This window comes from Barbus barbus (assembly GCF_936440315.1).
Source record: "Barbus barbus genome assembly, chromosome: 40".
NCBI classification, from domain to species: domain Eukaryota; kingdom Metazoa; phylum Chordata; class Actinopteri; order Cypriniformes; family Cyprinidae; genus Barbus; species Barbus barbus.
This window is the reverse complement of record NC_136718.1, coordinates 27,294,230-27,311,729: the sequence shown is the minus strand read 5'-3', so window position 1 is coordinate 27,311,729 and position 17,500 is coordinate 27,294,230. Positions and strand designations below refer to the sequence as shown.

The 17,500-nt window shown below is 38.5% G+C and overlaps 1 protein-coding gene across 1 annotated transcript in view; it reads right to left on the bottom strand.

Moving 5' to 3' along the window:
• Nucleotides 1-17,500, bottom strand: part of LOC306859229 (phosphatidylinositol 4,5-bisphosphate 3-kinase catalytic subunit alpha isoform-like) — a 39,404-nt gene that overhangs the window by 20,902 nt on the left and 1,002 nt on the right. The window contains exons 2-7 of the mRNA XM_079400148.1: nt 9,789-10,002; nt 8,131-8,293; nt 5,669-5,878; nt 4,348-4,598; nt 395-646; nt 228-313 (exon numbers count right to left, since the gene is read on the bottom strand). Coding sequence (XP_079256274.1) covers nt 228-313; nt 395-646; nt 4,348-4,598; nt 5,669-5,878; nt 8,131-8,293; nt 9,789-9,977 — 1,151 coding nt within the window. The 5' untranslated portion in view covers nt 9,978-10,002. The remainder of the gene's footprint in view (nt 1-227; nt 314-394; nt 647-4,347; nt 4,599-5,668; nt 5,879-8,130; nt 8,294-9,788; nt 10,003-17,500) is intronic.

The window sequence follows — 17,500 nt, the reverse complement described above, 5'->3', positions numbered from 1 at the left end:
GAGGTAAACCTGACAAAATCTCCAAAAATCTCCCTTTGGGGACGTCCTCATTTGTAAAACGGGTTTAAAAATAAACTAAACAAAGTTTATTTGAAATTGTAAAAATGCTAAGTTTAGGTGTAGGGTAGGTGTAGGGCAATAGCACATACAGTATAAGAACCATTACGCCTATGGGATGAACCCACTTTTCACAAAAACAAACGTGTGTGTGTGTGTGTGTGTGTTACCTCGGGTTGGAGCAGGGCACTCTCTGTGTGTTGACGTTGTCACACAGTGGTTCTCCTCCGTGATATATTCCTGTCCTGACGTAGATCTGTCACACACACACACACACACAGATGAATGACTGGCGCGTCTCTCTCACTGTCTCTATCTCAGTGTGTGTGTATCTCACCTTGTCGATGTCTCTGATGTTGACGTTGACGTAGGTGGCACACAGCAGCCGGACTCTCAGGTGTGCGTTGAAGGCCCAGAGGGAGCGCGGGGCCCCGGGGTCGGCTCCGCTGGGGCAGGGGCTGGGCTGAGGCGTGCGCCGGCTGTACGATGGAGCCATGAAGCCGCTGGAGGGCAGCTGACTGTACAGACTGTCCTTACTGACCAGCATGAGATGAGGCAGCCGGCCCAGCGTGATGCAGCTCCTGATGTACTGCACACACACACACACACACACACACACTCAACCTCAGCCTGTGGTCCACTCACCGGACCTTCATCACAGATTTTTCAAAATGCTTATACACTGTTTTTGAAATTATGTATATGCATATATAAATATCTAAATTCATATATAAATACAAGCAAGTGGGGTAAAAAAAATAATTCTTTCTCAAAACACTGAGTTTTGATTACTAAGTGAACACATGATGTATAAGTGCTTTCACACATGATCTCTGTGTGTAGCTCATCATGAGTGTGGCTTTAGAATAGCAGTGTTTCCCAAATTAAACAAAAGAGCTGTTAGTTTCAAGTGATGTGTGTAATGTAGACAAATGTGTTTAGAGTTTGGCAAACAGTATGTTTTAGAATATCAAACTGAGTTTAAAGCATGTAATGTGCTTGTAGTTCTGCAGACTAAAGGTTAGGTTCACGAGTGAAGGGTTCCACGAAGTGGGCTTCAAGTATCACTTTTAGTGTCTCAGCAATTTAAAAAAAACTGTATGACCACAGACAGTCATCAACCAGGAAGAATCTCTCTCGGGTTTGGATCAACATGAGGGTGAGTAAATATTTGAGTCAGGTGTTCCTTTAAGACAAGAATCCCACAGTGCCACAAGTGCACTAGAAAGACTCTTAGAACCGCCTGGTCAACGTTGACTGTGAATGAATGGCTCAGATCAGTGTCGCCACCTTGTGGACAAAATAATTAACACTAAAAAATCGAGGTGCATGCATGAGCTGAGAGTATGCATGTTCAGAAATAGGGCACACATACTAAGATTATGATGAAATGCACAAAAAGCCCAAGCGTACTGTGAGCTTAAAGGGGTAGTGCACCCAAAAATGAAAATTCTGTCATCGTTTACTCACCCGACCTGTATGAGCAACACAAAAGAAGATATTATTAAGAATGTTGGTAACCAAACAGTTGACGGTAGCCACTGACTTCCATAGTATGGAGAAAATATGATGGAAGTCAATGGCTGCCAGCAACTGTTTGGTTACCAACATTCTTAATAATATCTTCTTTTGTGTTTAGCAGAAGAAAGAAACTCGTACAGGTTTGCAACGACACGAGGGAGAGTAAATCATGACAGAATTTTCATTTTTGGGTGAACTATCACTTTGAAGGTCAGAGAAGACGTCATGGCAGGTCATAACAACACTGAGAACAACTACAGCTGCACAATAAATTGTATTTTAAATGTGATCGTAATTATTGCTTCTCTCAGATGTTTAAGCATAATTGTGTACAATATTGGCCCACTGGTGGTTTACTCTGAGTTTTTTTTTCTGGACATTTGCATTATCTTGCACCGGTAACAAGCCTCCTCATGCATGTGTTTGTCAGATATTAAGACTTTTATCCCCTATTAGTATGGAAGCCCATTTTCTGCCACTCAATAAAACAATCAAAATAGGTCATTGTGATTTTTTTTAATCTCACAATTCTGACTTTTTTTCTCAGAATTGCGAGATATAAACTTTCAATTGCAAGATAAAAGTCAGAAATGTGAGATGAAAAGTTTACCTTTTTTTATTTTTTATTCAGTGGCAGAAACGGGCTTCCATAAATGAGAGCTTTTCATTTAAATGAATGCATTTTCTGCTCAGTTTTTAACTCAATCCTCCCAAAGTGGCAACATTCACATGTTTTCTCTACACTGAGATAAAAGCACTGACGACCTGAAAACTCCAGAAAGCGTTGGCTTTTCTCCATTGAGATGTTCTCTTCATTTGTTCTTACGTGAAAATGCAATAATTCTGATTCCAAACGTACTCCTCAAATGACTGTGAATATAAATTTGGAGCAGAATAAGGCTATGTTCACACTTGGTGTCTTTTTTTGAAGCTGCCAGCGTCTGTTTTACATTATAATCCTATGGAGTAAACCGTGTTTCAAAAACGACCTGAGCACTTTTTTAAACGTCTTTTTCTGCAGCTCAGAACATCTTCTCAAGTTGAAAAAAAGTTCAACTTTTCTGGAAAAAAACGCCCTTCGCCAAGCGCCTTTTTGACAGCTGACCAATGACAAGTGAGCGGCATGTCGTTTACATAACAACAAAAACAGCAAGAAAAATGGAGAAGGTAGCCGGTAGAAGATCGTACTAGTTTCAGAGCAGTCTAAAATATGCTGCAAACCGTGCATCATCCAACCGGAGCACCACACTGTTTCCTTCCCCGGATAATGTCATGAACACACAAATGTCGTTGTGACATATAATATATTCCTCTCCTCTTAACTTCAAAAGCCAACGCAAGAGCCAACTTTCCCGACATTTCTGCAGCACACGCTAGGCTAGCGTTACTGTTGCAGCTGTTGCTATAGCAACAAAAGACATATTTGTAACCAAAACACTGCCAGGTTTTTATTTGACTAAAAAAGCGCAACTTTTTCTTGTCAAAAAAGACAGCAAGTGTGATATATACTATATATATACTCAACTATATATCTCAACAAGACCAGATGAAACTTCTCAACTATCTAAGCTAATAGATTGTGTAAAAAATGTAAAAGATTGGATGACCAATAATTTCCTCCTATTAAATTCAGATTAGACAGAGATATTCTCTCTTGGATTACAATTTGCAACTAGACGGATGCACTGTCACGTCCTCTAAAGTCAGAAATCTGGGTGTTATATTAGACAGCAACTTGTCCTTTGAAAATCATATTTCCCATGTTACAAAAACAGCATTCTTCCATCTTAGAAACATTGCCAAGCTTCGAAACATGCTACCTGTTTCTGATGCAGAAAAGCTAGTCCATGCATTCATGACCTCTAGACTGGATTATTGTAATGCACTGCTAGCTGCTTGTCCTGCATCTTCAATAAACAAGCTACAGATAGTCCAAAATGCAGCGGCTAGAGTTCTTACCAGGTCAAGAAAATATGATCATATTACTCCAATTTTACAGTCTCTGCACTGGCTACCTATTCAGTTCTGTATCATTTACAAAATATTATTACTTGCCTATAAGGCCCTAAATGGTTTAGCTCCTGCATACCTAACTTGTCTTCTACCACGCTACAATCCAACCCGCTCCCTAAGGTCACAAAACTCTGGACTTTTGGTAGTACCTAGGATAGCAAAGTCCACTAAAGGAGGTAGAGCTTTTTCACATTTGGCTCCCAAACTCTGGAATAGCCTTCCTGATAACATTCGGGGTTCAGACACACTCTCTCTGTTTAAATCTAGATTAAAGACACATCTCTTTAGCCAAGCATTCACATAATGCATCTTATAATCTTGTACTGCAGTTATATCTGATCAAATGTACATTATTATTATTCTTTAGCTTGGGTTGAACAAATAATTTTTGCTTAGATGGAACAGCAGCTACGCTAATTATGTCTCTATTTGTTTCTCTGTTGATTAACATCCCGTGGTAACTAGGAATTACAGAAGCTTCAGTCTGGATCCAACCCTTAAATGATCTGAGATGACCGAACACCTGAGAAAAGATGATGCCAACCCCTCAGAGGACCTCAGAGGATGCCAACGCTCAGACAGCATACAGAATTACCTAATATTGCCATAAGCTAAATATATTAAGGTTCTGCAATATATAAATATATTGTAGAAACTTCATTTCCTGTAGAGCTGCTTTGCAACAATTTGCATCGTAAAAAGCGCTATACAAATAAACTTGACTTGAATTGAATTGAACACGGCCCAGACTGGCACCTTGTACTGGCTGAGGGGGTGTTTCTCCAGCAGATACTCGTCGCAGCCGCACACTTTGAGCATGTACTGGCCCTGGTACTCCTGCACACAGAGCCGCAGCTGCTGCGCAGACAGATGCATGCTGCGCGTCTTCTTGCGGATGGCCTCTGCAATCAGCTGCTCCGGCAGACAGTCGTGCGCGATCTTCAGCGTGTACTTCTGCTTGGAGTTGGACGGGGACACGATCACCCAGATGGTGACGATCAGACGGCCTGCAGAGAGACAGACGGACGCAGACGGGTGACGCAGACGCAGACCTGCACCAATCTGGATAAACTGAGAATCACCAGATCACGACTCTGAACTAAACAAAATAATGTGACAAAATATTATTGCTGCAGTCTATTTAAACACTTGGAAAAAATAATTTTCTTCCTTAGTATTTTTGTCTTGTTTTCTAGTATAAATATCTAAACATTCTGGAAATAAGATGCATTTACTTGACAAGTAAAATGACTTAAGATATTATGTCTTGTTTTCTGAAAATATTGCTTAAAACAAGCAAAAATATCTGCCAATGGGGTAAGAGAAATAATCTTAAATCAAAGGCTAAACAAGACTATTTTTCTTACACCATTGGCAGATATTTTTGCTTGTTTTAAGCAATATTTTCAGAAAACAAGACAAAATATCTTAAGTCATTTTACTGCATCTTAACTCCAGAATTTGTAGATATTTATACTAGAAAACAAGACAAAAATACTAGGTAGAAAATCATGTTTAATGAATGTGAATGAATTATTGAACATTTTAATATATACGTATGTATTTAAAATACAATATATTTAATATTAAAATGATGAAAAAGTGGTTTGAATGAATGATTCAGTGACTTCACTTGTTTAATTACTGGATGAATCAGTGTTTTATAATGCATCTGTTGAATGAATGATTCAATGACAAACACATTTTTAACAGTCACTTGTCTCCACCTACTGGCGAAACAATGCAATCGACACAAGCTTTATTTGAAGCTCCAGTTACTCTCAGAAGGAGATTTGCTCTATTTTGATCGTTACCACAGACATCAGTTTAAATCTGAACTATACTCTTTCATCCCAGTATTTCTGAGATAATCTGAATGACTGTTAGACAGAAATAATACTGCGTAGATGAAAAGACTGCTTGTGTAGCTGTTTCTGACCTAAACATGGTAAGAACGCAGAATTGAGTTTGTCAGAGGTTTAATAGACACCAGCGAATCACTGTCGTTTAGAAATGGGATCGCATGAGTGTTTGAATCGAGATGGCGATCTTTTCACGATGAATCGGTCAGACGTACCTTTGTCAAGTTTGCTGTAGATGTGCTGCGGCAGATCTGTGGAGGACTCCACGTTGGGAGGATAGACGTAGAGCGCCTGAGTGTGTGCACCTCCTCCCTCGCGCTCCTCCACCGCCTCCCTGCACACACTCAGAATGTTCCTGCGGAAGTCCTGCACCTCCGGGTCCTTCACCAGCTCAAACTCACAGATCGGCATGCCTATGGCAAAACCTGAGCACACACACACACACACACACACATAGAGACACGCACACACATAGAGACACACACACACATAGAGACACGCGCACACACATAGAGACACGCACACACACACAGAGAGACACAGACACACAGAGACAGGCACACACACACACACACACATACACACACAGAGACAGGCACACACAAACACACATACACACACAGAGAGACACAAAGAAACACACACACAGAGACACACACACACACAGACACACATATACACACACACACAGACACACATATACACACAGAGACAGGCACACACAGAGAGACACACACACACACACACACACACAGAGACAGGCACACACACACACACACACACACACATACACACACAGAGACAGGCACACACACACACACACATACACACACAGAGAGACACAAAGAAACACACAGACACAGAGACACACACACACAGAGAGACACAAAGAAACACACACACACAGAGAGACACACACACATACACACACACACATGATATAAAAGATGTAAAGTCTTGTATGTAAAGAGTTTGTATGTGAAGTTTTAGCAAACATTTTTTTATAGCATGTTAAAATTGCCATTTTTGCCAGCTCATTTGGGTGTGAGCCAAAACATGCCGTTTTTGTGTGTGTCCCTTTAAATGCAAATGAGCTGATGCTCCGCCCCCCCTTTTCAGAAGAGGGCGGAGCTTCAACAGCTCAGGCTCCGGCATACAAATAAACATTCCACTATTAGTACAAGCCTGTTATCTTTACAGAAAACACAGTCTGTTTAAAAGTCATGCATATGTTTGTACTGTGCATAATAAATGATTATGAATTAAAAAGATGCGATAAAAATAGCAACAGCTGGCCTCGTTGTGCCTTAGCTGCTATCACAAAATTATCAGTCCCGCTTGTGATAATGGGCTTGACAAACTCAAGCGGTCGACTTCACATTCCTATTTACCCTATTTGTCGTGTTTTCCTTTTTTTTTTTGTGCCCATGAGTCACTGAATATTGCATGTCTGCTGATACAGCGTCCCAATCGGGTGGTGATGGCGCAGTGGATAAGACACATGCCTTTGGTGTGAGAGACCCGGGTTCGAATCCACTGTGAGACACCAATGTGTCCCTGAGCAAGACACTTAACCCCTAGTTGCTCCAGAGGCGTGCGACCTCTGACATATATAGCAATTGTAAGTCGCTTTGGATAAAAGCGTCAGCTAAATGAAGAAATGTAAATGTAATCCGATACTTGTGTTTTCCTAGTGCTTGATGCACAATTCAAGTTATTCAAATCAATTATAAAAACAGATATTTGTTCTTGTTTTAATAATAAAATCACTTCATTTTAATGGGATTCTTGAAAACCAGTCATTTTGCGTCTCCAGTAAATGTGTCTTTATCTTTAGACATTTGCTCTGGAAAACAAGACAGTAATCATTTCTTTGAGACTGAGATCTGTTGAAGTTGTATTTTCAAATACTGAAGTGTTCCTAATGCAAGACATTTAAGGTCTTTGCACACTGAGTCTGAAATTTAATATGACCTCAGGTTGTGTCATTCACATTTACACACTGCCTCCGAAACTTTCATCCGCCATAAAAAATTCAGATCGGGTTTCATGTTTGGTGTTTTTCACATCCGCAGAAAACAACACGATCTTACTGTAGTTCTAGACTAAAACACATTCAGTGTTCCTCAAAATAAAAAAAAACAGTCAAATGCAAACTTAGAATATTATACAAACCTGCAATAATTAATGATGTTAAATAACACAAATATGCTTTATGTATTTAATCCCACTTTATTAACCAGTGTCTTTGCTGCTGACAAATTCAACAAATAAGCAAAAATTACTTTAGATAAACATTACATTTGTGGGTTTTTTGTCTTGTTTTTTTATTGCTGATCAAAAGTGTTGAGCTTTCTTTATTTCAGCCTGAGGCGTATTCATTTCACTTTTGGTGTTAAGGGGCTTTATATTTGCCAAAAATAGACCTTTTTTTATAGTAAAACAAACAATCAAGCCCAGTCCAGATTTAAAAAGTACTAAAAAAAAAGTAATTACTTTACATAAAAAGTAACTAAATAACGCAAGTTACTTTTTTATAGAGTAACGCAATATTGTAATGCATTACTTTTAAAAGTAACTCTCCCCAACACTGATATTGACTTCCATTCGATTCATTCATTAAATAGTCTTTGCTTGTTGAAACCCTGTACGATTGGTAATCACGACACACACTGACCGATCTCTCTGTTGAGGATCTTCTCCTCTCTGTTCCCCAGCGGCTCGATGACTTTGAGGATGGGATGAAAGAGCCGCAGGTCACACAGACGCCGCGTCTCGTCGTAGAACTCCTCGCGCTCGGCCTCCTGCGTCACTCCCACGAAGATGTAGCAGGACTCCTCCTGCGGCACGAGAGCAAGTTAGGAACATTTTATTTATAGTCTACATGACCCACAAAACCAGTCATAAGGGGCAATTTGTTGAAATTGATATTTATGCATCATCTGTAAACTGAATAAATAATCTTTCCATTGATGTATGGTTTGTTATGATCGGACAATATTTGGCTGAGATACAACTATTAGAAAATCTGGAATCTGAGGGAGCAAAAAAATCTAAATATTGAGAAAATCTCCTTTAAAGTTGTTCAAATGAAGTTCTTAGCAATGCATATTACTAATCAAAAATGAAGTTTTGATATATTTATGGTAGGAAATTTACTAAATATCTTCATGGAACATGATCTTAATATCCTAATGATTTTTGTCATAAAAGAGAAATGTATAATTTTGATTCATACAATGTATCGTTGGCTATTGCTACAGATATACCTGTGTTACTCATGACTGCTTTTGTGCTGCAGGGACACATATGTCAAGAAAGAAATCGTAAAATCAATCCTAAGATAAAGAGGTAAGCAATGTGCAGAAGTTAGAACAGGTGTAGTATAATGAAGTACGGTGTGTGTGTGTGTGTGTGTGTGTAAGTGCGTGCGTGCGAGTGTGTGTGTTTGTGTGTGTGTGTGTGTGTGTGTGTGTGTGTGTCTGTGTGTAAGTGCGTGCGTGCGAGTGTGTGTGTGTGTGTGTGTGTGTGTGTGTGTGTGTGTGTGTGTGTTGTGTGTGTGTGTGTGTGTGTGTGTGTGTGTTTGTGAGTGTGTGTGTGTGTGTGTGTGTGTGTGTGTGTGTGTGTGTGTGTGTGTGTGTGTCTGTGTGTAAGTGCGTGCGTGTGAGTGTGTGTGTGTGTGTGTGTGTGTGTGTGTGTGTGTGTGTGTGTGTTTGTGTGTACGTGTTTAGCTATACTTGTGAGGACCAGATGTCCCCACAAGGATAGTAAAGCCTGAGATTTTTGACTTTGTGAGGACATTTGGCCGGTCCTCACAAGGGAAATAAATTATTAAAAATACTAAATGAAGTTTATCTTAAAATGTAAAAATGCACAAAGTCTCCTGTGAGGGCTAAGTTTAGGTGTAGGGTTGGTGTAGGGTAATAGCACATACAGTTTGTTCAGTATAAAAACCATTACGCCTATGAGAGTCCTCTCAAATATAGCAAAACCAACATGTGTGTGTGTGTGTGTGTGTTTGTGAGTGTGTGTGTGTGTGTGTGTGTGTGTGTACCTACTTAACCATATTTTGGGGACAAATTTGTACCCAAAAGTGAGGTAAACCTGACAAAATCTCCAAAAACCTCCCTTTGGGGACGTCCTCATTTGTTAAACGGGTTTAAAAATAAACTAAACAAAGTTTTTTTTAAATTGCAAAAATGCACAGTCTCCTGTGAGGGCTAAGTTTAGGTGTAGGTCAATAGCACATACAGTTTGTACAGTATAAAAACCATTACGCCTATGGGATGAACCCACTTTTCACAAAAACAAACATGTGTGTGTGTGTGTGTGTACCTGCAGCAGGTGGTAGAGCGGGTATTTGCGGGCCTCGCTGAAGAGCTGCTGCTTGATGCTGGTCAGCGGAGCTTCTCTCAGACACTCCAGACTCACCAGGATCCCGTTCGGCAGACAACAGTCCACCAGGATCCGAGGAGGCATCAGGTGAAGCCCCCATAATTCTCCTGAGGACGGCCGAGGAGCCATGCTGTCCCCGACACTCACTCAACACCTGCACACACACACACAAAGAGATACACACACACACACACACACACACACAGAGATACACACACACACACAGATACACAGAGATACACACACACACACACAAAGAGATATACACACAGACACACACACACACACACACACACACACACAAACACAAAGAGATATACACACATACACACACAAACACAAACAGATATATACACATACACACACATACACACACACAGAGATACACACACACACACAAAGAGGGATCAGGCTGGAACGTTTCATCATGTTTTTGAGTCATATCAGTCTGGGTTTCAGGAACTGCACAGTACTGAGACAGCCTTGTTCAAAGTTACTGATGACTTGTTATTAGCATCTGACTCTGGATCAGTGTCAACCCTCATCCTTCTGGACCTCAGTGCAGCTTCTGATACTGTCGACCATACAGTATTACTCAGCTGACTTGAACCGGTCTTTGGGGTGACAGAGACTGCTCTGGACTGGTTCAGATCCAATTTAACTGACCGTAGTCACTTTGTTTTGGTTATGGATGGTCACAGATCAGAGGTCGGTCCTGTTAGTACTGGTGTCCCTCAGGGCTCATTACTCGGTCCCTTGCTTTTCAGCATCTATATGTTTCCTCTTGGCCAATTGTTAAGATCTCGCAAACTTAACTATAATTTTTATGCTGACGATACGCAGATTTACATCCACTCTAAGATGTGAATATTTTCCATCTCTGACACTGTCTCTCTGAGATTAAGTTGTGGATGTCTGACAATTTCTTGTGTTTGAATAGTTTCAAAACAGAAGTTTTGCTTCTCGGCTCGCCCCGTAAACTTCGTAAGGCTGGATCTTTAGCTCTGTCTGTTGATGGTGTTGCTCTACAAAGTAAATAAAAAAATCTGGCCGTTATTTTTTATTCCAGTTTGTTGTTTGAGCCTTTCTTGCTGAACACTGTTAAGACCTCGTTCTTTCATCTCAGAAATATTGCTCGGTTACAACCTCTGCTGTCTTTCTCTGTTGCTGAAAGGTTAATTCATTATTTTGTCTTTTCTCGTCTAGACTATTGTAACGCCCTTCTTATTGGAGTCTCAAAATCTTGTATTACAAAATTCAGCAGCCAGAGTTCTGTCAGGGGCCAGGGAAGCAAATTCGTTAGGTATTTTTAAATCTCGTCTTAGAACTAGGGGTGTAAGAAAATATGGATACACGTGAGTATCGCGATATTTTGTTTGGCGATACTGTATCGATTCTCAAAAACAGAATATCGATATTTTTAAAAAAAATCATAGAGGATTCATGGCAGTATGTGTTTCGTTTTGAGTTCATATCCCGACTGCTAGAGAGCGGTCTTCATCTCTGAATTTAAACAGCGATATACTAGCATTAGAGCACGCCACTAATGTTAGCGTTAATATAGTTCGCTGCCAGTAATGGAGGATGAAAGAACTGTTCCAGTTCTCGTTTCGGTGTTCAAAGCTGAAGTGTGGCGTCATTTGGGCTTTTGTGGTAATGTCCGCCCCGGGACCGCAGCGTGAGCGCCATCTAGGTTCCACCGCGTGCAGCTGCAGCTTTTCTCTCGTGTCGGGGGTGTTTTGTGCAGCTGGAGCGGTGCTCGCGTCACAGTCTCGGAGATTCCACGCGGAACATAAACACAAACTGAAAAACCGGTGAAATCCAAGTTGAAAGGTTCTGAGAATGTTTAACATCTGTATTTATTTGATTGTTTTACAATTGTTATGTTTTCTTTAGAAATCCTGCAAGCGCTTTATTTTTCATTGATATTAAGCAGATGTCATTTTTTGTTCAGATCAAAATGTTATGATATTGTAAATTACAATTATAAACTTAAACTGTGAACCTTTAAAGCAGGGTCTAAAAATATATATGGTCTTTTTTATAAAATACATTTTATACATACATTTAACTAAAGAATCCTGCAAGCGCTTGAATATTTGCCTTTTACTCGTACTGCACAACAAGTGCTTCAGTAATGTTGAATGTTACAGGGACTGATTATTGCAAACGCAGATCCCAGTGTGTTCTGGTTAAACTATTTTTATTTATTTATTGCTAAGGTTTGCATATTGTGGTGTGTTTTTAATGACAGCTTTCCTAAAAATATATCCTATTCCTAAAATAAGAAATATCCCAATATATCGCCTTGCTTACAGTATCGCAATATATCGTATCGCAGTATATCGTATCGCAGTATATCGTATCGCAGTATATCGTATCGCAACCCCTGTATCGTGATACGTATTGCAGTATATCATATCGCAGTATATCGTATGGCAATATATCGTATGGCAATATACCGTATCGCAGTATATCGTATCGCAGTATATCGTATCGCAGCATATCGTATGGCAATATATCGTATCGCAATATACCGTATGGCAATATATCGTATGGCAATATATCGTATCGCAATATACCGTATTGCAGTATATCGTATCACAGTATATCGTATCGCAGCATATCGTATGGCAATATATCGTATGGCAATATATCGTATCGCAGTATATCGTATGGCAATATATCGTATGGCAATATATCGTATCGCAATATACCGTATGGCAATATATCGTATCGCAATATACCGTATTGCAGTATATCGTATCACAGTATATCGTATCGCAGCATATCGTATGGCAATATATCGTATCGCAATATACCGTATGGCAATATATCGTATGGCAATATATCGTATCGCAGTATACCGTATGGCAATATATCGTATGGCAATATATCGTATGGCAATATATCGTATGGCAATATATCGTATCGCAATATACCGTATCGCAGTATATCGTATCGCAGTATATCGTATCACAGTATATCGTATCGCAGTATATCGTATCGCAGCATATCGTATGGCAATATATCGTATCGCAATATACCGTATGGCAATATATCGTATCGCAGTATATCGTATGGCAATATATCGTATGGCAATATATCGTATGGCAATATATCGTATCGCAATATACCGTATCGCAGTATATCGTATCGCAGTATATCGTATCACAGTATATCGTATCGCAGCATATCGTATGGCAATATATCGTATGGCAATATATCGTATCGCAATATACCGTATCGCAGTATATCGTATCGCCGTATATCGTATCGCAGTATATCGTATCGCAGTATATCGTATCGCAGCATATCGTATGGCAATATATCGTATCGCAATATACCGTATGGCAATATATCGTATGGCAATATATCGTATCGCAGTATATCGTATGGCAATATATCGTATGGCAATATATCGTATCGCAATATACCGTATCGCAGTATATCGTATCGCAGTATATCGTATCACAGTATATTGTATGGCAATATATCGTATCGCAACCCCTGTATCGTGATACGTATCGCAGTATATTGTATCGCAGTATATCGTATCGTAATATATCGTATCGCAATATATCGTATCGCAATATATCGTATCGCAACCCCTGTATCGTGATACGTATCGCATCGCCAGATTCTTGCCGATACACAGCCCTACTTAGAACTTTTTATTTCTGTCTTGCTTTTAACTGATTGTTATTCTGTATTTTTTGTTTTTTCTTTGGATTGTTGTGTTTGCTTGTGTTGTAAAGCGCTTTGAGAAAGTACCCTTTTAAAGGCACTATACTAAAAAAAAAATATTATTATTATTATCACAGTGCAAAAAAATATTTAAAATAAAATAGTTTGTTTTTGCTTAAAACAAGGAAAAATATCTGCCAATGAGGCAAGAAAAATTATCTTGTTTAGCCTTTGAATTAAGATTATTTCTCTTACCCATTGGCAGATATTTTTGCTTGTTTTAAGCAAAAAGTAACAACATTTAGATAATATTTTCAGAAAACAAGACTTAATATCTTAAGCATCCTGATTCAAGAATTTGTAAACATTTATACAAGAAAAAAAGAAAAATACTAAGGTAGAAAATCATTTTTTGCAGTGCAGAAACGCTCAATCTCCTCATATCTTCTGTCGTCTGGTTGATAGTTTAGTGTTTTATCCAGTAGAAGCTCTTTTAGTGTAATTGTTCAGCGGCTGCTTCAGAGTCAAATCTTCTCTGATTTTGATCAAGTAAAGGTCAGAATAACTGCAGTCATATTTCCAGATGAACTCTTACTGGACTGAAGCAGCTCAGCTTTACTTGATTCTCCATCAATCATTTTCTAGATAAATCAGTGCGTCTCAAATCTGATCATCAGGATCTTTTGAGGAGCGTTTGTTTCCAGAAGCTTTACTTTCTCTGTTCCTCAGCGGAGGAATGATCTTCATCTCACATCTTCTGAGGAGCGTTTATTTCTTCTTCTTTCTACTGGAGATATAGACCTATTACTGGAGATGTAGACCTATTACTGGAGATATAGACATATTACTGGAGATATAGACCTATTACTGGAGATATAGCCATATTACTGGAGATATAGCCATATTACTGGAGATATAGACCTATTACTGGAGATATAGCCATATTACTGGAGATATAGCCATATTACTGGAGATATAGACCTATTACTGGAGATATAGCCATATTACTGGAGATATAGCCATATTACTGGAGATATAGCCATATTACTGGAGATATAGACCTATTACTGGAGATATAGCCATATTACTGGAGATATAGACCTATTACTGGAGATATAGCCATATTACTGGAGATATAGCCATATTACTGGAGATATAGACCTATTACTGGAGATATAGCCATATTACTGGAGATATAGCCATATTACTGGAGATATAGACCTATTACTGGAGATATAGCCATATTACTGGAGATATAGACACATTACTGGAGATATAGCCATATTACTGGAGATATAGCCATATTACTGGAGATATAGCCATATTACTGGAGATATAGACACATTACTGGAGATATAGACACATTACTGGAGATATAGACACATTACTGGAGATATAGCCATATTACTGGAGATATAGACATATTACTGGAGATATAGCCATATTACTGGAGATATAGCCCTATTACTGGAGATATAGACATATTACTGGAGATATAGACATATTACTGGAGATATAGACCTATTACTGGAGATATAGACATATTACTGGAGATATAGACATATTACTGGAGATATAGCCCTATTACTGGAGATATAGACCTATTACTGGAGATATAGACATATTACTGGAGATATAGACCTATTACTGGAGATATAGACATATTACTGGAGATATAGACCTATTACTGGAGATATAGCCCTATTACTGGAGATATAGACATATTACTGGAGATATAGACACATTACTGGAGATATAGACATATTACTGGAGATATAGACATATTACTGGAGATATAGACACATTACTGGAGATATAGACATATTACTGGAGATATAGACCTATTACTGGAGATATAGACCTATTACTGGAGATATAGACCTATTACTGGAGATATAGCCATATTACTGGAGATATAGACATATTACTGGAGATATAGACATATTACTGGAGATATAGACACATTACTGGAGATATAGACACATTACTGGAGATATAGCCATATTACTGGAGATATAGACATATTACTGGAGATATAGACACATTACTGGAGATATAGACATATTACTGGAGCTATAGACCTATTACTGGAGATATAGCCCTATTACTGGAGATATAGACCTATTACTGGAGATATAGCCCTATTACTGGAGATATAGACACATTACTGGAGATATAGACATATTACTGGAGATATAGACATATTACTGGAGCTATAGACCTATTACTGGAGATATAGCCCTATTACTGGAGATATAGACACATTACTGGAGATATAGACATATTACTGGAGATATAGAGTGACCGCTGATATTTAGATCAGTTTATGTCAGTATCTGCTGAACTGTTATAAACATCTCATTGATTTACATCAAAAGCAACATCTCATCAAGAAATATCAGCATAATTCCACATCTGAATAAAACAGAGCTGTTTTTCCTCCGTATTCTCACTAAATCAGATTATATAAGACATTAAAGCCCAATGAATCAAATATGATATAAAACAAAACACACACACACACACACACATACACAAACCTTTTTAAAAATGTGTAATTATATATATATATATATATATATATATATATATATATATATATATATTCGTATAACTGTTTAAACGGAGGAAAACGATTTTAAGCTTGGTTAAGATCCCTGAATGAACACAAACAGACTGATTTTGTTTTGATAATCTGGTATGATGTGATATTATTGCAGCTCTTTTGTCCAGATCAGAGCGGGGGCGCGCACACGGGCACGCGCAGCTGTGAGCGGCACAAAAGAGCATCTGAGACGAGTTACTGTAAATACTGTACATGTCCATCATCACAGAAACATGAAGCGATGCGGTGACAGACATCTCCGAGAGAAGCTCGTGCTGCATGACCATATGTAAATATAAATCGAGAACATAATATCATATCGCTCGTGACAGAAGTATGCGGTGTTACAGTAAAATCACCGCTGACGGGAATATACAGCACTGTTATTGTTTCATGCACGCGCTTCACCGGCGCCGGTGTAAACTGAGCTCACAACAAAACACAACCAGAAACCGACTAAAGACGCGAAAGATTCTGTTCAGAATCAATCACGACAGACAGAGAAACAGCGTTCAGCAGAGACACAAACCCACCGTCACACCCGCATCCCGGTCACCGAAGCCTTCATCATCATCATCATCACCAGTGCCTCTCTCTCTCTCTCTCTCTCTCTCTCTCTCTCTCTCTCTCTCTCTCTCTCTCTCTCTCTCTCTCTCTCTCTCTCTCTGTCCCGTTACCGGAGAACAATGCATCCGGCGGCCGCGAGTGATGTCATAACAATCGTATTTTGTGAAATTGAGATGTATCATCTGAATCTGAATAAATAATCTCTCCATTGATGTATAGTTTGTTATGATAGGACAATATTTGTCTGAGATACAACTATTAGAAAATCTGGAATCTGAGGGTGCAAAAAAATCTAAATATTGAGAAAATCTCCTTTAAAGTTGTTCAAATGAAGTTCTTAGCAATGCATATTACTAATCAAAAATGAAGTTTTGATATATTTACGGTAGGAAATTTACTAAATATCTTCATGGAACATGATCTTAATATCCTGATGATTTTTGGCATAAAAGATATATATATATATATGTATTTTATTGCTGTTAAATGATTAATCGCATCCAAAATAAAATGTTTACATAATATAAGTGTGTGTTCTGTGCATATTTATGCATGAATAAAGACACACATACAGCATATATTTTGAAATTTTTTACATGTATTTATGTGTATATATATTCATATAAATTATATAATATATTTAATTATTAAATATATTTAATATATATACGTAACATCTTTTTCTTAAAAATATACATAAATGTGTGTATATATATATACATAATAAATATGCACAGTACACACATATATTATGTAAACATTTTAGTTTGGATGCGATTAATCATTTGACAGC